Source organism: Corapipo altera, unplaced genomic scaffold (genome assembly GCF_003945725.1).
Source record: "Corapipo altera isolate COAL_440 unplaced genomic scaffold, ASM394572v1 61167, whole genome shotgun sequence".
Classification (NCBI taxonomy): domain Eukaryota; kingdom Metazoa; phylum Chordata; class Aves; order Passeriformes; family Pipridae; genus Corapipo; species Corapipo altera.
The window spans coordinates 2,795,105-2,822,265 of NW_020884949.1; the positions used below are offsets into that span (position 1 = coordinate 2,795,105).

Here is a 27,161-nt window from a genome sequence, read left to right on the forward strand (position 1 = left end):
ACAGAGTGGTGTTCTTTGGGCCCCCTGAGTCCAAAGCAAAAGGAGAAGGGAAAAACCTGTTGGTGAAGGTGCTGTTGCAGTCTGGTCAAGAGTGGTGATTGCAGTCCGGTCGAGAGTGGTGGTTGCAGTCCAGCTGGGAGTAGTGATTGCAGTCCAGTCAAGAGTGGTGGCTGCATTCTAGTTAAGAGTGGTGATCTGCAGTCTTCCTCTGGATCCCACGAGTGGTAAAAAAAAGTCCCAAGACTCCAAGATTATATATCCTCCGGTTCAGGCAGGAATGCCCAGTACCTCCCTCAGGGTGGGGGGTTCCACAATGGATGTGAGGACAGGAACACCCTCCTATCTCACAGGCCTCTTAACACGCAGTTTATAGCCTGAGGAGTCAGGCTGCTCTGGGCAGATGGTGTAAATGGTCTATTGATAACAGTTTCTGGGAAATGGCATGGAAGGGTATAGAATAGTTTTGAGTTACACCCATACAGTGATGAACTGGTCCCAGCTGTTCTAACTAGGACACAGTTGTCAGAAACAGGACCCTTGATCTGATCAAGATGGCTCTTATATATATGACCTTATTATATGAATATTTTAAAGGTGAATACAAAAACATTTTTTTCTTTAACCTCGTCATCAGTAAGTTGGTGTATTGGCTTTCCTTTTTTTGCCAGTTGATAATGAAGTTGGTAGTGTAATGATGTTTGAATGTTTGAAATGTGTTTCAGGACTGTGTTAGGGGAAGTACCCTTTTTTCAGTATGATTTTAGTAGGGGTTGGAAACGCTATGCTTCAAAGATTTAGCACGATGGCATTTCATGTTCTCTCATCTTTCTAAATTTCAACCTTGTGCACAAAGTCCAACTTACTGTCCTTATTTTGCTCTCTCAGGTAGCACTTGAAGTTTTGGATACAAAAAATTAATAAATTCTGTTCAGATATGAAAATCAGACCAGTTGGCAAGTCAGGAAAGCTTAACAGTTATTTTATTATTCCAGCATCTTTGACAAAACATAATTCTGAACATTTTTTCCTACACAGGAAGGCTGAGATCTGTATTGCATTATTGTTACTGTAAAATATTATACTTCTGTTAATGTTCAACATATACTACTGGACTTGAAAATTTTAACGAAGAGTCACATGTTCATAGAGAAGCCATTCAGCTACTACTTTTAAATTTTTCATTTTGTGCTCCATTGAAGGTTATGTTAAGAATATAAAGAAGACTGCAGTGTTTTTATCCAGATGAAGTATTTGTATTTCTTTAGTTTTAATGGCATCAAGTGATTGATCTTTGCTCTTCTTCAGCTATTGACGACAAATAGAGTGTGCTTCGAATTAAATGCACCTCTAATGGCTTCTGCAAAAGCTTGAGATGGAAGTTTAAATAATTACTAACATGTTGTCTTCGTTTAAGCCCAGCTAGAAATTAGGCCCCACACAGCTGCTCACTCAGCCTCCCTTTTTCCCCCCCATCATGGTGGAATGGGGAGGAGAATCCAAGTGAAACTTGTAGGTTGAGATAAGAACAGTTTAATAATTGGAAAAAAGGTAAAATACAGTAATAATGGTAAATTATAATAATGATAATAAAAAGAAAAAAACAATACACAATACCATTGCTCACCACCCTCTGACACACCTCCCCCCCCCTCCTGGGGAACCCCCCCCCCTATTTATATACTGGGCATGGCTTTATATGATGTGGAATATCCCTTTGGCCCATTTGGGTCACCTGACCCAGCTTTTCTCTCTCCCGCTTTTTTTCGGAACCTCCTCCTTGGCAGAGCATGAGACAAGAAAAGAAGTCCTTGACATAGGGTAAACATGACTTAACAAAAAGGGAAACATCAGTGTGTTATCAACAACAATATAAATTCTGAATCCAAAATACAGCACTGTAACAGCTACTGAGAAGAAATTAACTCTATCATAGCTGAAACTAGGACACATTTTTTATTGACAAGGGCACTGAAGGGTCTCACTTTGCAGAATCTTCTAAGTTGTCAATGCTTTCTTATTTCATTTCAATAGGTAAAACTTCATTCAATAGTTCTCTCCATCCACTTGACAGCCAAGAACTATTCCTTTTGTCAATTTTGTTACTTGTTTATAAAATTTCCACTGATTTTGGGTTTGTAAAGTTAGCGGGTAATGGTCATGTGTTAATTAGCTGCCTGTAATATTTATCAACTCCATTTTATAGTTTTGAAAAATACTAAATCAAGATTTTCAGTGTTATTAAGACTGTAACATAAGTTAGTTAACCAGCTTTATGCAGAAACACATAACAGAAGACTTTCTCATCTTGTGAAGCAAATGAGCAGTTTTCTCTCTCCAACAGTTGCTCACAATTCTCACAATCTTACTGAGTCTTTTCAGTTTCAATTCCATCTATTTGCCATTTTGTTTCCTCCAGTTACAGTTTATACCTATTTCACTTCTTTGTAGGCTCTAGGCTTGTAATTTTATTGTGTTTCTTAACTGGAATAAGAAAAATATTAGTGGATTTTTTTTTTCCTTTTTAGTGTTCAATCTTAAAAACTTCCAGTATACAAAATAAAAGACTCCTAGAGCCTAATCAGGTCTAATATGTCTTGGGTTGGTAATGGCTAAGAACTGAAAAATTGAGTTAATGTCAATGTATTATCATGGATGTCAATAAGATTAGACTTCAAGTGTAGTTTGATTTTACTCTATATATTGAAAGCAGCTGTGCAAAATACTAACTAGTATGCTTCTGAAATACTCTCTAGACTGGTACTTCTTTATTAGGTGATAACTCATTTGAGACAGAAGTCATATGGAAAAAGAAATTTAGTGTTTGAAAATCTTAAGAATGTCATAATATCCGTAGAGAGCTCACACTACATTCATAAACCTTAAGGTGGTGGTGTGCATTGGGAAAAAAATCCAAGAAGAAGAAAATTAAACTTTAAACAGTCATTTTAAGCAGTAAATTATCAGCATAACTTTGGTTTGACATGCCTAGGTACAGATTATTGGAAAATTGTTCTTACATGTAAATAACAGTTCAAAGAAATTGTTAAATTAAACTAAAAAAACATTTTATTGGATTTATTCAATTTGAATTTAAATAAAGAACTGGAAATCAGTGTCCCTGAGTAGGTCCAGAAGAATAAGTGGCTAATAAATAGAAATTATTTTATGTGGTCTCAGTATGTTCAGCTTTAAATGGTATTCTATGTTGATCTGTTAATAAAGTAAGATGGTGCACAGGAGTGACCATTATGTGCGTTCTTTAGTGAAAGCTGGATCTACTAAATTAGTAGTGTTTGAACATAAATTAGCTTGACAAGAAGTTTCAAATGTGATTAATTTGGGGAAAATAATGAAGAGGGTTTTTTTAATGAGCTTGATAGATATTTTTAGCTGTTAAAATTAACTTACTTGCAGAAGTGTGAACTAGTTATATCATCTATATATGTCTATATATCTATATATGCAGTCATATGCATATGATTACTAAGTGCTAGTATTTCCTGTATACTGCACAAGAATTTATTTTATAAATACTAAAACATACAGCCTAGTTATACGTTTGTCTGAAATGCAAATTCACAGTGTTTTTCCCTAATTATGGTGTTGCAAGTATTGAGTTTATGTGTAAAAGTCAATTACACCTTGCCAAGTACTGTCTGAGATTCAGTGTTGGCTGATTTTTTACCTATTCTGTGTTACCTTTTAGAATATCAGTGGTGCTATTTCAGAAGCAGCAGCATGATCTGACTGTGGCCCCAAGTATAGCACTTGTTGTACTTAGGTATTCTAAACTTTTTTCAATAGAACATATTCTTTACCATATTTTCTGTGTTCACACAACATGTGAGAGAAAGTGAGTCTTATTTCCCAGTGCAGAAAGTGCAAACTGACGCACGTGAGATGTTACTTCATTTTTGAGCAGGGAATAAGGTCTTCAGTGGTATGGCAGCTACTGAAGAGAGATATTCCACTTGGAAATTCCTTTTGTTCAAGAAGACTCATTGACTTCATTAAAAAAATATTTGGTAGGACTTACATTAAAAAAAAGTCTGGAGATTCATGCAGAATTAATTTTTCCAATGTTCAGGGTAGTTAGGAGTATGTACCCATGTATGAGAAAAAATTAACATAATCCAATTAGCCATTCCTTCCTTCTCAACATAAAGATCATATCCTGATCTGCCTTACTTCACTGTTGCAGAACATGGTTCTAGCAGATGTACAGTTAGCTGTACAGTTAGAGGTGGAGGGGTGTGGAGTAAAGTAGGATGGGGAGATTTGCCTGTTTTGTTCTTCCTTTTCCATGTATTCTTATGGTAGAAAGGGAAGAATGAGTAGACATGAGATTTTTTTTGCCCTTATGATAGTCACACCAACACAGTTCTTTTGTCTTGAGACAGGCTTGCTAAACTAAGTGTAAAAACTTCAGTATTTATTGAACAAAAGGTGTTGCTTTACTCTCTTAAAGACAAAATATGGTATTAGGTTATGATTTACTAAATATCGAAGCTGATTGTTGGTCTGTTCCTATGGCAAAGTAGCTAAGCATTGACCCAGGTGCAGGACTCTTAATGAAGCTATTATTAGACCCAAACTGGATTTCTATATTTTATTAGGCCTATCCTACTAGATTTATAATAGACAAATTTACAATACTGGGTCCTACTTGGGTGATTGGGTATTTATATTGAGGTGGCTAATTTGGAACTCTCTGGGATTTTTTTTTTTTATTATGTAAGAATTTTACTGTTGCTTCAGAAATTACTTGATCCCTTCCCCTCCCCATTCTCAATTGTTCATTTATGAACTTCCTTTCTTTCCAGTGAATTTCTGTACACAACTGATGTTTCAAAGCTTCAGCACACTTTTTACCTCGTTTTTGTTTTAAATTTATCTTGGATTGCTGTTCTAAAATGCTATATGTTTTTATGTTTCGGAGTTATATTGCACAAATACTAGCTTTTGCTTTATTTTTATTTAATACTGGGCAGACATTAGTCCTTGTAACATGCATTCAAATAGTTGTTAAACTGTGAATGTTTTTATATCAATGTGGTAGATAACTTTATAACTGCAGATGTCCTTTTTAAGATTTTTTGTTAATGCATTAGAGTTCTTGTTGTCTGTATTTGCAGGTTGATGCAACTGAGAGTGAACCAAAGAGCTTTATCTTTATGAGTGAAGATGCACTAATAAATCCTGACAAGCTCCTGGTCCTAATTCATGGTAATGGTGTTGTCAGAGCCGGTCAGTGGGCTAGGAGACTTATAATTAATGAAGATCTGGACAGTGGCACACAGATACCGTATATAAAGAGAGCTATTGGGGTAAGTAAAAGTTAATGTATATGTAAGGTTGTGTGTGCATGTGGATGTGTCTGCATACCTGTGTATGAAGAACTGTAAATCTGTGATGTTTCAATTTTTTAGTCAGTATTTCATATTTTACTATCTGATCATTTTATTTTTGATGGGAATATTTGTTTGGTTTTTATTGGAAGTGTTTTCTAGTGGAACCGAGTTTCTGTCTTACAGTGGTGGCACTGCCATATAGTTTAATATGGCAGATAACGTGACAAGAGCCCTTAGCAGTTGATGAGATGCAATAGAAGGCACTACAGAAATTTATGAAGTGTTTTCTTTTATAATTCATTAAGTTTCTACATATTCTCACTTAACGTCTGTTGTAATCTCATGATAACATGAGCTTTCATGATAACAGCAGGTTTTTTTGCTAGGCTTGTACTGAATTTATTAGAGGCACAATCTTTTTTCAGTTTTGTTCTGAATACTAATTCATTCTGATTCAGTACTACTTATCAATACTTGACAGTAGAAAACATTTACATTTTATGGACACTATTTTGTTACATTTACATCTGTTTGAGAGACAATGGACAATTAGTGTTATGTTTTTAACATTGGAACTTGTAGGTGTAATTCATCACTTACACCCTCCTACCTAAATGAAATCTCCTGTAGTAAACATTAGAAGAGTCTATTTAAGACTCATTAGTTCTATTACATTTTCCAAGTTAAGCTAATGTACTACTCTAAATATCAGTGTTGTCACTGTTATTGTTTCACATTTTGCTAAATGAAGTTTAATTTTTTTGCAGTTGTCTTTAAAGTATACAGTCTAGAAAATGGCTCTCTTTTTTTTTCTTTTTTTTTCAATGACGGGAAGGAAGAAAACATATAAGATATTAGGGGCGTTATTTTTTGTTTGTATTACCCATTATCAAAGTACCAGAGGACACTTTGTGTGAAAAAGAAATACAGACTTGTGGAAGTGAGGCTTACCTTCTTCTAACATAAAGTTTTTTATTAATTTTAAATCAAGACTCAGAGACAGAACAAAAAGTAGTTGAAGATTACTAAGAACAGTATAAGTCTATGGTAGGTCCAGTATAGGTTCCAAAACCTTTCCCAAAAAATCCAAATAGCTATAGCTACTTAAATTTTTGTAGCAGTGCTTACATGCTTGCATTTTTGTTCTTTCCTAGAGATTGCTGCTGTCTTGGGTAACTCGAGAGACTGAGTATTTAAAACTGAGATCCTAACCCTAAATTAACAGCTAACTTTTAAGGGTATTTCTAGTACAGGAGAGTTATACTTTCTTTTGCTGTTTTTGTATTTTTATTTATTTTGTGCAGTGATTTTGGTAGGGTGACAGATACCAGACCTCTGTTCTCTCAAATGGTTATTATACTTAAAACCAGATTATTTATTTCTGCATTTTTAGTGCCTCTTAAGAAAAAGACTGGAAAAAAGCCACAAACATTTTATGAGAAAGTATTTTTAAAGAATTGTAATCACTAGATCACATTGGGGCATCCAACTTTGTGTTCTTATCTTTGAGTTTTTTCTTAATATGGTTTTAAAATTATTAGCTTTCTTTAGTTCAGTAATTTAAGCTGTGCTATAAAGCACACTCTCTCTTTTTGTGCCTCTTAAAATTTTGGTAAATATACTACATGTTTAGAACACATACTATTTGCAATGATTTTTTTTCATACAAAATGAAGATTAAATTGTATTCAATTGTGTTTTGATCAATTACATCATTAAGTGTGTTGCTATTTTTTTGTATCCTGTAATCACTGTAGTGGGAATTGGTTGTATTTCTGACAAGATAAGGCTATTTTATGGAAGTTGGATCTCACTGAGGGTATTTAGAATCATTAGGTTATGACCAAAAAGAGAATACAGATAGGTACATGCTGATATCATGTCAATTTCTGTCTCTAATGAAATGAAATTAGGTAGATGATAAACAACCTGAATAAAAACTCTGGTAACTCCTCGTGCAACATAGCCAGTTTGAAGTAAGGAATTAATTTCCTTGATCTTTCTGTGTTTCTTCTAAGGAGAGGTCTCACCCCTTGAATGAAACCAGTAGACCTTATCAAAGCATAAGATTACAGTGCTGATGACAAGAGAACATTGGATTTTTTTTCTAATAGACTTATGTGAATTTCAAGTGGATAATGGTATCTAGGATTTGAAAATTCCACTGATCTGTTGTGAGTTTTAAATACATGCAGGCTTTGTAGGTACCTTAAAACATTTGCTGAAGACTAGGTTTTAGTTTAAAAAATAAAAATTAAAAATTGCAAAAGTAGTGTTTAAATGTATTTTGTGCAGGAACTAGTTCAGAAATATCTGCTTTTCTTAAAATGAAACCAAACAGACAAACAAAAAAAAACCCTTTAAGAAGGCCAAAAACATATCTTTTTCTCTACTGCTTTTCTCTCACTTCTCTTTTCAGTTAATTTCTTGGAAAAACTGAAAACAGAGATGTAACAGCTGAAGTAATCAATGAGCAGTGGATTGAGCAGGATGAACTGATACTTCTAAGCAGGAAGTTAAGGAAGGAGTAGAAAATATTTCTCTATGATACAATGCTTGAGGAAAAAAGAATGAAGAAATCCTGCTTTTCTCTTAGAGCATGTGTGAAATAAGGGAGCAATGTACAGGCTTAAAATTTATCATGCTTCTATTATTTTGGGGCTGTTACAAATTGTAAAGAAAAGATCCAAGGAGAAATATCCTGGTGAGAATTCAAGTAGCTAGAAATGTATTTCTGATTTTAATCTGTGTGGTTCCTGTGGGTAATGCTTTTGCTTCCATGTTTTACATCAAGCTCTGTTGTGTAGATTCGATCTTTTATGAAAGAGGTGTTGGGAGAAGTTGACAAGGGTTTATCTGAAAAGGTAATGTTGTTGTGTTAATCTGAATATTCAAACTTGTTAGTGTAGAAGAGATGTTGAAATATGAAAGAAGAGAACAAATAAACAACTAGACAGAGAACAGATTGTAGGAAATGGGGGAGGGAGAAAAGTGTATACAATGTGAGAAGCAGATCTGTGTAAATGCATTAAAACACTGTAAGACAAAGCCTATTTTAGAAAAACAAGTATGAAAAAGACAAATCTCATAATAAAGCAGTAAGACTAACAAAAGCTTAATTAAAATACAATAAATACTTACTATACAGATGTTTTTAAGCTAAAAAGCTGGCAATTTCCTATAATACAGTACAAAACAATTGCATAGATTTGTTATTGTGTTAAAATAGAAATTTTCTGCTGAAACTTTCTGCAGTGGAAAATACTGATTTTTGACAGAAGCACTAGTCTGATGTGTGAGAGACTGCACTTCAAGTCCCTCCTCTGGGAATGAGGGAGTATTCTACTGATGATGAGAATTCTGCACTGAAGACATTGCACTTCTTTTTTTATTATTTAAAAAGTAAATGAAGTAAACAAATAAATAAATAAAATGTAGATTAGAAGAGTAATTTTAGTCTGTCTCTTTTATATTTTGCCTAAATGGTTTGTCCACTGTCAGTACAATCAGGCTCTTATCAGATCACTCATACATCCAATAACAGAAGCAGCACCAGGAGAATATGGTGAGACAGAGGTAAATTCTTCAATTCAGTGATGAGGACATTTACTTGGGGAGTTGAGAATTAAGGATTTACATTCCTGGTTTCATAGTGGCAGTTGAGGGGCTGCCATGTTCCCTGTGTTAGAGAAGGATAAGTTGGAGTTGATGTACTTATTTTGTTCCTTGGGGAAACAGGAGCTGAGCTTATCTTGGTTTGGACATTGTGAAGAATTGTGGAGTACTTTTATCTTTGATACCTCTCCTCTAGGGATTAAAGAAGACATCAACTTACTACACGACTAAAAAGAAATTGTTGGATGTTTTCTGTGTCTTTGTAAATACAGTACATTTGTTACCTAAGACAGCTGTGATCCCAGGGATGCTAATAAAATTCAACCACAGCAACTGTCACTTATTTGATTTAAAAAACAATAAAATTTTAAAAACCTTCCAAGAATATTAAGGTATCTTAGATATTTTTATTATTATTTAAAGGAGAATTAATATTTGACACAGGCAAATAGGTTCTTCAAAGAACCTGGGCTAGTTTTTCAGAAGGAATTCAGCAGCACCTGAAAACCTGGCTTTGCATGAACAAACAAACAAACGGAAGGTTTGCATTAGATGGATATTCACTGTGGAATATTTCTTTAATGACTGATAAAATATGATTTTCGGCTTCAGTTTTCTGTTGTGTTTATCTTACTCTTAATTTCTTTTTTACAATTTCTGTTCTTAAAAAGATTTTTGATTATAATATTGGATTTAAACACTTAATATTATTCATTTGTACAAAACTGTCAGGTTGGCAATATTTACTAAGAGTTGGTGAGGGTTATTACTTTCCTCAGCATACAGTAAGATGTCATTAGTTGTGTTAGTCAGTTGAATGAAGCAACAAAGTCATTCGGTGTAAGAGCAGTAAATTTCCTCACCATAACTTTTGTGTGATTTAGTAGTCTTATATTACACAAAAGTCATAACTTTTGTGTAATTTAGTAGTCTTAGTAGACTACTACTTTAGTAGTCAAAATAGTACACATACTATTTTGTATTTTGTCTTTCTATTTTGTAAAAATCAGTCAGTTTCAACAGTGGATATTTACATATTGTTGCCCAGAAATTATGCTTTGTTTAAACTACACTAACAAAAATTCTTGCTAAAAAACTTTTCAATCTCACTTTTACTCATAGAATATGTTGTTAGACAAGCATCCTCTTTGTTCTCTCTTATAGTTTGCACATAGTTAGCATAGTTTCAATAAGATGGGTAAGTGACGCTTTCTGGGAAAAAAAGAATAGCTGACATTTCACTGCAATTACTATTCTGCCATAGAACACTACTATTTATACACCTTTTATGTCTTGTAAGTGTATTGTTGCAGAAAGATGTTAAAATACCTCATTTATTTATTAATAGTCAACTACAGTGCCAGAGCAATCACAGTCTTATTTGGGTATTCTAATATGTTACTGAACCGTAGACTTTCACTAAAATGGGCAATAATTTGCTATATTGTTTTATTGTATATTGTATGTTTTCAAATACTGCTTTTCTGACTCTGGTATATGTATTTGGTTTATTCATTCTGTCAGACCATAGAGCTAACACTGTTTGTAAAGTTCTTCTTAGCAGGGGGAACTTGTATTTAGAAGTCCTACTTTTGTGGTGATTATACTAAGAAAAGTTATAGGTGATTGGATGATCTTTTGAGATCTTTCTAAAAACATAAACACAAATTACAATGTATTATAAATAATTTGTCTCATATAATTGGCTTAAAATCCACCGTACCCTGGACAGAAAATTTTAAAAGGAGTATATTTAATTCTTTCAATACCATTTTATGAGGAATTGATAATCTCTAACATACTGATCACCAAGCAGATAGAAGGAAAATTTACGTAGTTGAAAGCAATATTAATTGATCACAAAATACATAGCAATACATGATAAGATGTGTAGGAGTTAAAATATTGTCAGAAATTCAAGAAAAGGTTAAAAGCTTAGACTAATACTGAACTGACAGGGTATATAAGCCCACACCAGCCCCCATACCAGCAGAGGAAAACAGTGAGATGACAGCTCTACTGTTTGGAGAGGGGTTGCTAACGACAGCTTATTCCTTTATGATTTCAACTCTTGACAGAAGACAGGTCTGCTTGTTGCATCATGGCAGATGTATCATTACCTTCTGGCCCTGTCATGACTGAACTGGAAAAAACCCCCACTTGCAGTTCTGAAAATCCCTTTGGAATTAGCGCAAAGATACATGTTACCATTGTTGTATTAATTGTGTGTATTACATTCTTACAGTTTTCTGTGCTACATAATTTGATAATGTAGAGATACTTGCAGATTGCTTTGTCTTCCTTTGTTGTCCTGCCTGTCATGTTTTAGAGCCTTGTAGCACCTTGTGTTAGTTTATTCTTACTTTGTCACTGATTTAAGAAAATCACTGTTCAGGATACAGGTATTTAGATAAATGTGGCTGGAAAATACTTTTTTCTCCCCCCAAACAATTTCAGCAGTTTTTAATTGGCTAAGTATGGGGTTAAGAACACACAATGACTATTTGAAATAGTCACCATCATTTTAAGAAAAAATTTTTAATATGAGTTTAAATAGCCTTTTTATCATGTGTATATTGATATTCTCCCTTTCCACCACTACCACTCTTTCTCCCCCGTTCAACTTGTTGGATACCCAACAGAGATTCTTGAGACTTAAAAAAGAGTAAGAAGGGGTGTGGATTTTTGAAAGTATGTCAAAAGCCTTGGGGTTTGGGTATGATCAGAATTTCAATAGAGGTTGAGATGAGTTTAAATGCATAGAAGGAGAACATAAAAATCTTATTTAATTTCTGTCATGTTGTTCTTTTTTTAGTCACTCTGATGTCTTTTTCAAATCTGCTTTTCTCAAGCTTTGTGGTACTATATCCAAGATCTGGGCTTTTTCCTCTTTGTATTTCATTTTAACTGCTGATCCCTTTTCTGTGGTGCTTCTACCTTTAATATCAGCTGAAGCAGTCTGAATTGCTGAATCAAAGCCGTTTTGGGAGAGAGACAGTGTTTAAGATTGTGCAGGGTGAGATTCTCTGGGTAGAAGGTAACACTTCCTGCAGTTATAATCAATGCACTTGACACTTTCAAAGGCAGGAGAAACCATGACTTGCTCAGGGGTTAAACTTTTTAAATAACTTCTCTTGGGAAAAATGCTATCAATAAAATAGAATAATTAGTTGAAGATACTTGAGTAGCATAGGTTTGAAAAGAAAATATTAGAGATAAGTCAGGTTTACACTTCTATTGTATTTCCCTCCCTTTTGTTTTTTAAACTGTGAGCTTTTGTTTAAATGCGTGCGGTATTACAAAATTGATCTGCTTCAAAAATAATGTCATTTGCTTAAAACAGTGCTTTAATTTTGAATCTCATTGTCCTTGTAGTCCAGTAATTGTAAGAATAGAGATTAAATTCTACATAAAAATATAACTTTACATTTACTAGCTTTCTCATTTCCTTCTCAAAGATTTATTCTGCAAATAGTCATTTTAGCTAACAGAAGACACTTGCAACTGAACCTTACTAAATAAGGTTAAATGGTAGTATACATTAAATAATTTTAAAATTTAGGTCTGAAGAGTTATGTGAACATTCAGTACATTGTGGTGCTCAGCACAGGGGCTAACAAATGCAGTTCTGTTCTTGTTCCAGGGTGCTAGCATATACATCTGTCTTTGGAGGGGTTAAAACCAGTTTTTTTCTGTATCATTGTATTTATTGTGATCTTTTTAGTAAATTGTAACTTTGACTTATAATCTCTCTTGAGTTAGGTTCATTTCTCCCGCCAGTTTACTTTTAAACCACCACATATGAATGGCATAGCTGAGTTTATTTGGTCAGGAGCATTCTGCATAAGTACATACAGCTACCAGACTGTAGCAAGAAAGTATACAGTACTCTCAGGTCTAGCAACCTACTACTGTTTCTATGTGGAGTTTTGTGGATCTGCCTATGCAAGTTGGTTGTGGAACCATGACTTTTTAATTGCTCAGAAATTGTAATGAGACTTCTTCTGTTGTGGTATGTGTCTTCAATTTATTGTTTATTTTAAATTTGTGATATATGTAGTATTTGTAAGATCAACGGATAAATACATACTAGAATGATTGTAGTTGGAAATACAAATATTTGTGGCTTGGATTTTGCTCTATACAGGCTACTCTACAAGAATCTTGTTTAGAAGAAAAGAAAGTTGTAATCTTGTATTGTTATTATTCAGAGAATTTGGGTTTGTGAAAGTGTCATAGCTTTGTGATTATTTATCTCTGAGTACAGTACCTACAAGTAACATTTTATTTTGGCTGATTTCCTAAAGCAATTGTATTTCTCATTTCAGTGTAGCATCATCCAGTATAGTTGTGGTAGGTTAGTACCTGAGCTCAAACAATGCACATTCCACAGGATGGAAACTTTGCTGGGTTTTATTTTCATGTATAAGACATTATGCATATAAGTGCACTTATGTGATCACAGAATAAAGGTTTTAAAATACCTTTCATAGTTCTTTCTGGCAACATTTTCTATTTTGGTGATATTGTCAATGATTGTGTGAATACAGATTTTTGAGAGTGGCACCAAGCAAGTCAAATCATAGAATCATTAAGGTTGGGAAAGACCTCTAAGATCGTTGAGTCCAACTGTTAACCCAACACTGCCAAGTTCACTGCTTGAACCATATTCCTAAGTGCCACATCTCCATGTCCTTTAAATACCTCCACCACTGTCCTGGGCAGCCTGTGCCAGGGGTTGACAACCCTTCCTATGAAGAAATTTTTCACAATATCCAGTCTAAGCTGTCCCTGGCACAACATGAGGCTATTTACTCTCATCTAATTGTTTGTTGCCTGGGAGAAGAGGCTGACCCCCCACCTGACTACAACCTCCTTTCAGGTAGTTGTAGAGGGTGATATGGTGTCCCCTGAGCCTCCTTTTTCTCCAGGCTAAACACCCCTACCTCCCTCAGTTGCTCATAAGATTTGTGCTCCAGACCCTTCCCAAGATCTGTTGCCCTTGTTTGGGCACTATGCACCTGAACTTTTGTGAAATGCAGTTTTAAGAGGAATAATCTTTACTTATTAAAATTACTTTCATATAGTACAGAATGACCTGTTAATTGTTATTGGTTGACATATTAATCTTAAGTCATTAGCTTAATTTCACTTATGAAAAGTATCAGTGGCCAACACCTTTGTTCTGTTCTTTCAGGAGCACATTAATTCAGGATGCCTGGTTTTTATATTCTTTAAAGAAATTTAGTCACTATAATTTAAAAATATTTAATGCCTATTGAAAAATATTAAAATTGACCTTTGTACAAGTGGTTAAATTATTGCCTATGCATGGTAATGTGTAAATTTTATTCTTTATAATATATGTCATAGAAACAGTATTACATGTGTGTCGGTATAGGTATGGAATATGTATATGTTCAATATTACACTGAATTGCCAATACCCTGTTGATTTTTCAAATGAATCAGTACTTAGAATACTTAACAATTCAATGGGGAGATAAACAGTTCCTTTTTCATACCATGAAATGCATATTCAAATGAAATTATCCTTTGTTTACTGTGTATTGAGCTGGAAAATATTAACTTTAATCCATAGGAAGTCAAATGAAAAATTGATATGCTTCATCCTTGAGTAGTTTAGTAGTGTTCTAAAAATGCACATTGCTGCTTCAGGTAATAAGAAAATGAATATGACAAAGACTTCATTATGCAGATTTGCTCAGGATGGTAACTTTTTGAAAATACATTGATCTTTAGAATGATATATGTCCCTTTTGATCAAAAACTTTTAAAAGTTTAATAATTCTGTTAGAACAAGTTGAAACTGTGGGTGATTGTCTTTTTTCCCCCGGAAATTAACAAATTATAACATCAAAAAAACTGAGAGTGAGGTATGTAGTAGGTCATTTGCTGCTGCAGGCATTTTCTCTCCCTTCAGGATGTGCTTGTTTAGTTTCTCTCACTTCGTGCCTGTGGCGCTCAGTGGTGAAATTCAGACATGTTCTTCTCCTTCAAGGAATCTGTAGGGTGGTAGATAACGTATACAAAATTAATAAATGGTGTTACTTTTCTTTTTATCACCCATCCAGGCAATTCACTTTGTATTCCCTCTTCAGAAGAGTTGAGTTGCACAGAATATGTTTATTTTTAAAAAATTATGGTTTTGTGTAGAATTAAACAGTCAAATTACACATAATATGGTGAAATATGTCATGAGGAAAATGGAATTTTTCAATTTTTGGTGATTTCTTTAGAGAAAAAAAATGGAATGCTGAAAATACCTTATGTTGATTTAACCTTTTCAAACCTAGAAGTTGTTAAGAATTTTTAAGCTTGTGAAAGTATAGGTGATTTTTATGTATTTTTTTTATAATTCTGGGCTTATGAATTCAGTTTCCTTTCATCTCAGCAACACTTGAGTAAACCTGTTTTGAGGCTATTTAGCTGGATGATTATTTCTGGGGAAGGCCAGGTGTACCAACTTGCTTATTCACAACCATTTGTTGTAGCATATTGCAGTGCTAATCCTCTTAGGAAAAGGAGAGATTGGAAGAGATAGCTTAGCTTGTTATATTGTGTACTACATGCAGCCTCCATCTCTGTTGTGCCAAAGGCAGTGAGATTTCAGATTGCTTTGGAGGGTAGAACAGATAATGAAGCTTGGGTGTAAATAATTGCTGGTACATGAAGAAAAACAACTTAATATTTTTCCCTTTTTTTTTTTCTTTTTTTTCACACTATTAAGTGTGAAAGACGAAGTCACACTTAATAGTGCCATGGTCTTAGACCATTTCTTGCTTCTGAATGCTTAATCCAAAGAAATGTGACTTTACTGAATATTATCATTTATTGTAAAGTTTTCTTCCTAAGAGTTACCCACTGCAAATACAAGCTTTCCTTGAGAGCAGATATACTTAGCTAATAAGTAAAAGTTCTTTTTACCCTAAAAATCATTTGAAAAATATTGGCAGAAAACATTCATGGTGCTTCAGTGCACAGGTGATTGAGTTTCTGCTGACCCTCAGTAGCTGAGCCTGTGTTTTGAATCCCAACTGTTTCTCCAGCATTGGGAGTAATGTGAGTCTTCTGGAATGAGTTCCTGAATGCTGATAACAGGAGGCTTTTCCATGAAGTACAAAAACTACTCATGTGGAATATGCACCTTCCACATCACGCATGGTTGAGATCAGATACAGTATTTTCGAGACTTGACAGCCCTGGTTCATGAACAGTGATATTTTTACTGAATTTAGGACTGTCTGAGTGTTAATATTCAGCTGATACCAGCTGATGATAAAAATAAGTGATTCTGAGAGTCCATTCTAATGATACAATGTTGTTATTGTCAAATACTGAAAACAGTTATTTCTAACAACTGATTAAAATAACATTTATTAATTAAGACCTCATATTGAATCAAATATTTACTGGCTTTGATTATATAAGCAGTGTCAAAAGAGTGTCATTAATCTGATTTTTTAATTAATATTGGCATTTTTCATATTTTATTCATGGTATTTATATTCACTGTGTTAGATCAGTATTTCTTTTTGCCTCATGTTGAAACAGATCTTAAAATAACACAATCCAGCTATTTTTGGTTCAGATTGATCTCCCCCATCCCATACCACGTGTCGACCTTCTCTGCCTATGTTGTCCTGTGAAATTTTCTGTACGTTTAATTTATTTTTCTAAATGTAGTTTCCTACAGGTATGGAACATTTCAGGACAGGAGAGTAGTGGGAGCTTTAAACAAAAAGTAGGTGCAATTGACTGAGCTGTTCAAATACCTTCCATCTCAGATAAATAAGTACTTTCGTGTTTTTCTGGTGAAAATGGAGGGCTTACTTCTAGCCTTATATGTATCAGTTTGGGGGGGTGGGAGTTTATTTAGGATTTGACAAGAACTCCAATATGAAATCATCTGTAAGACATTCAAAATAAGTATTTGCTACTTTGACTTCTTGCCAGTTTCATCTTGTAAGATTTTGAAAATGTTATTCATGTCTCAAGTCCTTTTTTTTCTCTTTGAGAGGTTAATTGAAAATGTAACCAACAATATTTTTACCTTATTTCTACTTCTTGTGCTAATATTTTCATAGTGTGATCATTTTACATTTGCAGCTTCCTTTTTAGCCTTTTTTTTTCTAGTTTACATTTTTCAGTTTAAAACTGTTGCTGTCTGAAGTGTCTCTGTGTGTGTATAGGTATACAGGTATATACATGTGCATGTAGATAAAGGTTAGTGCATCTTAATTGTCTAGTTGGTTGTAACTTTTGAATTTTTTAAATGTTAATATAAGATGTGGAGCATCCAGGTAAAATCATAGTTAATTTCTTATGTCTTTTGGGTTTGGAAGCTGCATGTGACTTTTCATTTTTTGGAAATGCTGATTATGTTTTACAGCACTGAAAAAGTACTGTTTCATGTTGCTGTTTTCTTTTAACCTGATAATTTATGAGATATTAAAAAGGACTATTGACTATTTCTCAAAGATAATAATACTTCAGATGTTATACAGGTGGACTTGCATTGTGATTTAATTTGCAGTAGCTTGTGCGTTGCTTTTTTTTCCTCTGGACATCCCTGGTGAATGACTTCTAAGTAAAGAACTCCTTAGGAATGGATAATAATTCTGTAAAACCAAAAGATTCATAGGAATGACTTTTAAGGAAAGAACTTAAAAAAAAGCAAGTCTCTTGTTTGAGGGGCAATTATAAGTATTACATTAAGTGATTGTGGTGTGCTAACGGGAGGGCAGTACATGCCTCTGAACCTCTCAAGAATAACGGGATTTACAAACTTCACTAGCTATCACATGCAAGGTGCTGAATGAGTACTTGCAGAGAAGGACAGTGAGGATATTGTAATAAAGAGTAGTAGGAAAGCAGACAGCCTCACGTAATACCTCGTAGCGATTGTGGGATACAAGGAGACATAAGGAATCAGATTGTGAATAAAGTTGCTTCTCCAGAGGTTATAAATATCAGGTTGCTCAAATAAAGGGCAAGTTTGAAAAGTTTGGAACTAAAGAGTATATTTTTCGCTCATGAGAGAGTTCATGAATGGGCATGGCTTCTATCCCTTGTACATGGAAAAGATAGGAACTCACTTTGTCAGGTGATAGCAATATAAAACCAGAAGAAAGAGGAAATGATGATGAAGGGTGATAGAACAGCAGAGCCTAGGGAAAGATCACTGTGGGAAACCAAGAAATCCTTACATTTCAGGGGGAATTTAATGCAACCTGTCCAGATGCAGTTGTAACCTGTCAATGCAGACAGAAATAGAGTTAAGAAGTGTGGTCCTTGATTGACCAAAATAAACAGCGTTGAAAGCCGTGCTCCCTCCTCAGGTGACTTTGGGTGTTGCTGCCCAATTGCTGACATTGCTTATTGGAAGGAGCAGGAAGAAAGACAGAACTCTGGAGAGACAAAATGGGAGCTAAGAAAGCTGTGGCCAGTTGCCTGGGTGACATCAACAGACCCTTCAGACCCCTGCAGACCCAGCAAGGGATTACATTTAGAAAGACTTTGCTGTGCTTGGTACTGTCTTTTATGGATGGCATCCAAACTGTAGATGTTGAAACTAGCAGGGGTTTTTACATAGTCTGTAAAGACAAAGTTTTCTATTGTTAGGATGCTACCATGAAGGGGTAATCTGCTTTTCCCATGGTCATTGTTTCTGAATCAAAATACATTGAGTTTTGTCAAGGCTGTTTAGATTTTTGAATTTTTGACTGCAGAAAAATCTTTAAAAATGTTGAAATGAAAGAGAAATGTTCTTTGGCTAGAGTCTGTCTTTCTGACTAGCTCTGAAAAATGACAGTGCTTCAACCATTTTGATATAGTGATTGTGAATCTGAAACTGAATCAGATTCTTATTTCAAAGTACATTTTTCAAATTATTTTCCTGCATGATGTTAACGTTTTTGGGGAGATTACAGCCAAGGTGGGACAATTCAGTGTGCTCAGTGCACTTCTGAGAAGACTCTCAAAGGGAAGAAAAAAGGAATTAAACACATTTCACGTGTAGTGGTCACTGAGATGTAGTAACAGGTGCAGGGAATTTAATCCTTTTACACCAGCTATTCAAAAAAATCTGTGACAAGCCCAAAAATTATAGTCCTTTCTCCTAACACCCTGACCAGTGTCTCAATGTTGATAATATTTTCAGTATACCAATTTAGTTAAACAAAACTGTAGATGTTAATAGGAAAACATGCGCTTTTTGCTGTTGTTTTTTTTTTCATTTTCCTCTCAGGAATCTGTAGTTCACCCATCTGTAGTGTTACGCAGTTTGCTCTGTCCCATGGAAAAGAACACTGAATACTAATGATATCTGAAAAGGTCTGTTTCTCTTTTTTATTTCTTCTACTCATATTAAAGCAGAAGCTGAAGTTTCTAGAGTCCATTATGAAAATATATTTTTTGTTATGCAGAATTTGGAAAAAAAAATTTCCAGTGGGAAGTCATGTGTCGTGGGATATTAATCTTATAAAGAGATAGGATTGCTTAGAAATAATGCACTTTTTTGAGTTTCTTTGGATAAAACTGTGAAAACAGCTTTCCATCCTCGAAGAACAACATCCATCTTTTTGTCTAGGTAGCCCTAAACATTCAAGGGACACTGAAATGGGTCAGCAGTGAAAGTAGAACAATCTTTGTGCCATTGACTATATGCCATTTTGGTGAAATAGGGTAGCTCTGAAATGGCTTGAAGATTTGCTGTGACCAATTTTGTGAAAGAGTGTCAGGGAAACAGCAATGCTATTCAAAAGTTACCAAAGATGAGGACTGAAGTTCTGGTTTCTTCAGTACATTTTTATATGCACAGTTTCTGGATATAGATTTGCTTTAGTTTGTAGCCATTTATTTTTTCATGCTTTCATTTCATCCCTTATGAGTGATTCTTAAATATTTTTTTTTCCATTGCCTGGTACTTAGTTAAAGAAGATTTACTTTTTCTTAGAGATATAATATCTTGTTCTTGAGAAATCTGCTTTACAGGAAAATGAATAGGCTATGGTGATGTTATATATTTGAGCAAACTGTAAGATCAGCTGTAAAAAATGAACTGTGCAAAGGAAGAGTCTAGTCCTACTTTCTTTCATATTCAGGCTATTCACTTCATGCACTAGGAAGGTATGCATTTATAGTGCTTACTTTTGCATTGCTGTTTGACCTGCATCATTTTAAGTTACTCCTTGAAAGTTCCTAATAGTACTTTGTGAATGATAGGTATTAATAATAACTAATATACCAGTTCTGAGTAACATTTATAGCATTCAGAGATGAGATTCATTACAATATAACTGGATCTTTCCCTCTTTTTTTTAACCATATCTCTAAGTACTGAATGGTTACAGACTATAGGGGTACACAAATGGAACCTTGTATATATTCTTGTAAATATGTGGTGCACCAAATATGTGTAATATAAGCCTTGATTTTATTTCCATCACTTCAGGGTTTTATTTTAACTCTTTGACTTTTCTCCTCCTATATCACAGATGAAAAAACACCTTCTGTATAAAGCTTAGCATTAATTTATATATGGTGGATACTAATACAAAATATTGAAAGTTTTGAGGAAATTTTTTTGACCTTCAAAGTCCATAGCCCTGACTTATGGGGTTATGCAAACATCTGCTTTCCTTACATTTCTTGAAAAACTAGAAAAGTATTCCCTCCTGGAAAAAAGATCTGACCACACAACCAAGCAGTATTCTCCACCTTTCAAATCCTGTGAAGATGCTGCTTTTCTAGCACGTCACTTGTGCCATGCACACAGACCTTTAAAGGTTTGTTTGCCATTGCACAGGCAGAAGTCTTTCAGAGGGATAAATTTGCAGCAACTGAACAGCTCTGGGTTTTTTTCTCACGTCTGTTCAGCCAGAATTTGCTATTTGTGTTAGTTTGTGTCGATGAACTATGTAGAAATGAAAGAGATTTTTCTTTCACCTATTTGATTTTTAAGCTGTTTGTTCTGAGTTAGATTAAAAGGTTGAGAAATCCAATTTTAGTATCTGTGAGAAATGTTCCCACAAAAAGTTCACACTCTGGCATGTAGCATCTCTTGTGTGTGGTTTACGAACACTTTTGCTTAATTGAGCTTCCAAACTGGCTGAAAACATGTTGGTGTACCATGAGTTTCAGTGCCCTTTTGTAATGCAAAGAGAGGTTGAAGGGTAGAGATCACTAGTGAGGGACAGTGTTGAACAAAACCTATAAGCGTAGTTACAGAAATAAACCATTGTTTACAAGTATTATGCTATATTCATTTTTTTCAAGGAGATGTGGATCTCGAGACTCAGTTCTTTCAGGTGAATGTGCAGTTTTGTTAGTTTACATCTTGTTTATGTGTGAGGACCTGGTGATGAATATTCTCAAGTGGCACTGACCTGCATGGTCCTGTCTTCCTTTAAGGAAAGGGCTGGAGTTGTTAGTGGAATTCCAACTCCTGACAAACTGTATTGCCATACAGTGTTCAATTTCTCTTGAGTATCTCCTCATTATTTTTAGATCCTGATTGCCTATCTCTGTAGGTTATTAAACTTGTGGTGTCAATTTGTACTCAGTTTTTTCATGCTGAGTTATTCATAAACTATATTTAGTTAGCCTGTATTAACCATGGGGTTTATGCTGACATGTACCATGCATGATGCTTCATCTTTTTGTATCAAAGAGTATTTTAGTAAAAATTACAAATCCTTTCTTGATGTTAAAATGTAGAGGCAAAGTAAGTTAAGCAATTTGTTTGACACTGAAGAAGTATCAAAGCCAAAGGTAGATTTCAAGTCATTTTGCTCTGTTTAACTTACTTAAACCAAGTTCCCCATCTAAATGCTGATATCTTGCATATTTTATTTGTTGGCAAAATTTCACTGTTTTTAACTTGCCTGCTGTACAACGGTGAAGACTGTCAACCTATGTGGTAAGGCTGCTCTAGCTGTGGTTTTGTCAGAAACTTATTCCCTGATTATTAGAGCTTATCTCCTAGATTAGCCTCTGTCTCATGGATTTACAGGTTAATAGATATTCTAATCATATTAATTATTTTTATAACCAAATTATTAATCTCTTAATTTAGAATGTTCTTCCACTGTTCCTGTGACTTGCAATATCCTATTAGAGTTTTTAAAATCTGGGCTTTTGGCATTGAAAGGGCATTGTTCACAAGGGCAAACATGGATGTTCAGTTTTGCTTAGAAAGAAGCTGTACTAAACTTTAGTGCTGAACTGAAAAATAATGTCTTTGTGTGAGATTAATCTTCCCTTGTGAAACTGTCGCTGTCCCCATAGCCTCAGACTGCTCAGTGCTGTGGCACTCTCCTCGTTCTTCCCTTGAGGAGGGTAGGTTGAGTTGTTCTGTTGATCATTTTGTGTCTGGAGGCCTTTCCCACTCCACTCAATTTTGTTGTACCACTGAATGGGACTATGGTAATGCTTGGGCTTTGTGTCTTTCTCATTGTCTTTCTGACTAAGGGATAGAAATGTCAGGCATAGAGAACCAGCCCCAAACTGTGACCCCTGTAACATTCCCCTTCAACTGATTGACATTCAGACAGCTGCTGGAAGAAACCCCCACCATTCAGAGGTTGGTGTACTTGCTGAGCGAGTTCCCCAGTGTCAATCCTGTTAGCCCAATTGCCATGTGCTGGGAATGGTGGCCTTTTAACATTAGATTAAACATTCTGCACCTGCCACAGATATGGTGCTTCCCCTTTCCCTCTACAACATGTCACCTTGAAGGGTTGTAGGGCTGTTGCTTTCCAATTACAGAGGCAGCTTTTGTCTTGTTAAGATTCCCAGAATGCTTTGTACCACTACTCTTTTTGCTTACTTTTTGTTGTTGTTGGTTTTGTTTGTTTGTTTGTTTGTTGTATAAACCCAGTTTAGCCCAAGTGTGGTAAAATTAACTTCTTTTACAAATGTTAGCTTTTGGTACTTCGCTTAGAACCTTAGACAACAAAATCAAATTTGTCTTAAAATAGATATGGATGATTTCTCCTAGTACAAATGTGCCAGTAAAAAAAAACCACCAAAAACAAACCAAACAAACGGAAAAAGTACTGGCAGTAAAAAGGATGAGGAAGAGTGCTCAAATTCTTGCTGTACCAAAATAATTTTCTTGCAGTTTAAGGAATCAGGTGAGGGTTAAAATTATTTTATTATTATTTATTGTTGTAATTCTTGTATAAGCACTTTACCACTTTGTTTTGAACATTTGTCTTTCTTTGTGTTAAAATTTTTCACTGTTACAATGTAGTATTTATAGAAGTAGCTAAAGATTTTGTATGGACCCTGCCTTTTCTGCATCTTTCCCCTTGGGAACCCATAGCTAGAAGAGAGCATTCAGTGCTGAGAAACAGGCTTGAAATGGAACTTTGAAAATTCTTCTCAAAAGTAGTACTGTGTCAGGCATGATGCTCTTAGACTGCTCTTATGCGTGCTCTAGTCATAGAGGTCTCAGTGTGGCTGACTTGACTGTGGGGATGGCAGTGATACTTCATCATAAATGGAGGTGATTGCGTATCTGGCCTGAGGATTTTCTGATTTTGCATACTGGTGATAATGTTTCCAGTTATTGGAAGTTATCCATCCAGTGCCGACTTGCAGTGCATGTCGGCAGTTCTTTGTACCAAACTAATCATAATATTTTGCTTTTTCCGTTTTAACTGTGAAGTGTTAAGTGTTCTTTCTTTTAAAATCTCATCATTGTTGGTGAGGTAAACATTTGTATATAATTTTTTCCCAAATATTAGCACACCCCTGCAGTGCAACTACTTGTATGCATATTTATATTTAAACTAAATAAATGAATTTTGGAATATTCATCCTGTTAACAAGTGAACACTGGACCATTGTTTATCAAATTCCATTCTTTAATAGCTATTTGGCAGTCACTTTATTTTATTATCTTTTTTTTAATATTGTTGCATTTAGTAGCTAAAATTAGTTCTAGACAGTTGTATGGATTCTCTATGTGAAATGGAATGGAACTAGTTTGCTTGATATTGCTGTTGGCAGAGCCAAAACAGCTCGAAAGTTCAGTAAAGTTTGTCAAAAATGCTGGAAAGTCATAAAGACAAAAGACTGTTCACACAATGCTGCCATTTGTATCTTGTTACAGTTGAGAGAAGAGTCTCACCTTTTGCATCCATCATTTTCCTTTTTTAACATTTTATATAGGATTCAAGTATTTTGCTTTTTAAATTACTAAGTCCATTTTGTCTTATAAATTTAGCAAAATTCAGATAGAATTTATTTTCACATTTTCAATTTATTGTGCCTCTAACCTAAAAAAATCATTAAAAATATGTGCTTGTTATCTGGTTTTTTTCCTTAATCCATGTATTTTATGTTTCCTTCCCATAAAGTTCTGAGTTTTCTTTTTGAGGTGTGATTATTTCTAATAATTATAAAAAAATGGGTTTTTAAAAAACAATTAGAAGGTATATATGTTTGTAGTCCCTATAAACACCTAATAATATTTTTAGAGGAAAAAACTTATAATAATTCGGACTGTAGCTATATCTCTCTTACAAATCTATAGCCAGACTAAAGGAATCATTGAAATTAAATGTACAGTATCCCTTTAAGTTCTATTTAGTATAGGACTGTAATTCAGTTTTTGTATTCTGTATAGATGACAAGCTAGATCAGCAGTTGCCATTGTTTGCATTTCACTGACTTGGTGCTGTATGCTTCCATGGTTTAAAAATTACTGCAAAAATTGCTACTATGTACTGTTCCTGGACATCAATCTCAAACCTCAAACCAAATGTTGTTTAAGAAATGATGTAATCAGCAGCCATTTTCATAGAAAAATACTGCTCACTGTGAATAAAGGAAGTTATATTTTGTTGAAAGTCCAGGTAAACAAAGACTAGTAAAAAATCTGGATGATTAGGAGCTTTATTCTTACAGCTTAAAAAGCCTATTTTGCTTTTCTGCTACTATTTATAAGAAATTCCAAACTGAATTTAAAGAACAGTTTAGTGCAGCTTATGCAAGAAAATGAAAAGCCCAAATCTGCAAATTTTGTAGGAGTTTGTGCAAGGCATGGAGCAGAAATGAGAGAGAACCCAAACCCAAGGAAGAAAATTCTTCTGGTTTTCGTCTCTCCTCTATGCCCTGTTATTTACTGGATGTTTAGTTATATAATAAAAATAATATTGATTGTATGTGAAAATGTTTTGACTTGGAGATGTAGTAGATGAGAAAGGAAAAAGGTACCTGCTAGCAATTTTGAAAGTTATTATGGCAGTCTTAGGAGAAAACTACCTGTGTAGACTTTGCACTGAGGAGATGTCCTAAACAATTTTCAAGAGATTGTATAGGAAGTCAAGAGAAATAATTTGGCAAAACATTTCTGCTTTGATGGCCATGGATTTTCTCACTGTTCTCACTTTTGGAGAGAAGGAGTGGATGCAAGTTTGAGGAGAAAAAAGCTTATTCCAGGATGTAAATATAACTTTTAACTGATTAGCCACAGTGTGTTTGGAATTGTGTATGTTTGAGCTTCAGATTAGCTATTGAATATGAATATGATGTAATGCATAAGTGAACAATGGTTATAATCACACATCATATTCAAATATATTTTTCCAGAAGCCTATGGGAGGAAAGGGACCTAGCTTCTTACTAGTAAATGATAAAAACTCTGTTAAAGCAGTGTATTAAATAGCAAAGAAAGGAAAACTAAATCTATAATAGCAGCAAAGTATTTTTTCATTGGCCATTACAAAGACAAGAAAGAGGTGGGAGAAACCAGCTTTTTGAAAAGGCAATGAGTAAGGAAGTAAATTCACATCTGTATCAGTGGGTTGAGGCCAACAGTGTGAGGTTCAATAAGGTGAAGTGCTGGGTCCTGCACTCAGGTCACAAAAATCCTATGCAGTGCTGCAGGCTGGGAACAAAGCAGAAAATGACGTGGGAGTGCAGGTCAACAGGGGCTGAACATAAGCCAGCAGTGTGAGCAGGTGGCCAAAAGGCGAGCGGCATTCTGGCCTTCAGCAAAAATAGTGTGGCCAGCAGAACCAGTGCACACTGATGAGGCCGTACCTCAAATCCTGTGTTTACTTTTGGAGGACCCCTCATGACAAGAAAGGTGAGGTGCTGGGGCAAGTCCAGAGAAGGGCAGCAGAGCTAGGGAAGGGTCTGGAGCGCAAATCTGATGAAGAGTGTCTGATGGAGCTGGGGTGTTCAACCTGGTGAAAACGAGGCTCACAGGGGACTTTATCACACTCTACAACTGCCTGAAAGCAGGTTGTAACCAGATGGGGTTGTTCTCTTCTCCCAGGTATAAGCGAAAAGACGAAACGAAATAGCCTCAAGTTGTGCCCAGGTAGGTTTAGTTTGGATATTGGGAAAAAAAGTCTTGACCAAAAATGTTATCAAGCCCCAGCACAAGCTGCCCAGGACAGTGGTGGAGTCATCATCCCTGGAGGGAGATAAAAGATGTATAGATGTGGCATTTTGGGACATAATTTAGTGGTGGACTTGGCAGTGCTGGGTTAACAGTTGGACTTGATAATCTTAGGGGTCTTTTCCAACCTAAGTGATTTTATGATTCTATTAATATAGTTAAAAACCAAGTCTTTACAGTATTTTAATAAACCCTGTTAACAGTAAGATATACCTATACCCAATAGGAATAGTTACACCTTTTCTCACCTAATTTGATAGGCAATAAATAGTAAATGAGATCAGCTAGGTGACATTCGAAAATTTTCTTGTGAAGGATTAGAAGAAACTGAGGAAATAAGGAATATGTTATCACTGAATATTTTACTACTAAATCCTGGATCTGGGCAGTATCTCTATTTGGTGGGAATGTCCTGTGCAATGGGAACAGTCTAGAGAAGTGATTTTGGGCGTGGGAAGTAATGGAAAGGATTAGAAGAATGTGTGTTGGCTTCATACTTAGATCTGATTAGCTAATATGCTCATTATGTGATTGTGATATATTATGTGAAGTGATTTTCTTACTTAAGTGGGCATATGACAGAAGTTTGTTGTAATTAGGAGTATATGAAAATGGTAAAATAACCTGGCTGTCAGAGTGCAGGGAGGGGAGGCTTCAAAATAAGCAAAATGAGGACAGTATTGTAGGAGACCTTGGAAGAGAGAAGTTAGAAAATGGGAAGCTGTTATTCAGGTATTAAAAGCAGGAGTGAGTTAT

General features: G+C 34.9%; 1 protein-coding gene across 5 annotated transcripts in view; it reads left to right on the forward strand.

The window, feature by feature from the left end:
* FAM172A (family with sequence similarity 172 member A) overlaps nt 1-27,161 on the forward strand; it is a 267,049-nt gene that overhangs the window by 60,970 nt on the left and 178,918 nt on the right. For all 5 annotated transcript variants that reach the window (XM_027662902.1, XM_027662901.1, XM_027662905.1 and 2 more), the window contains one exon: nt 5,136-5,327. In XM_027662902.1, the coding sequence (XP_027518703.1) occupies nt 5,136-5,327 (192 nt within the window). The remainder of the gene's footprint in view (nt 1-5,135; nt 5,328-27,161) is intronic.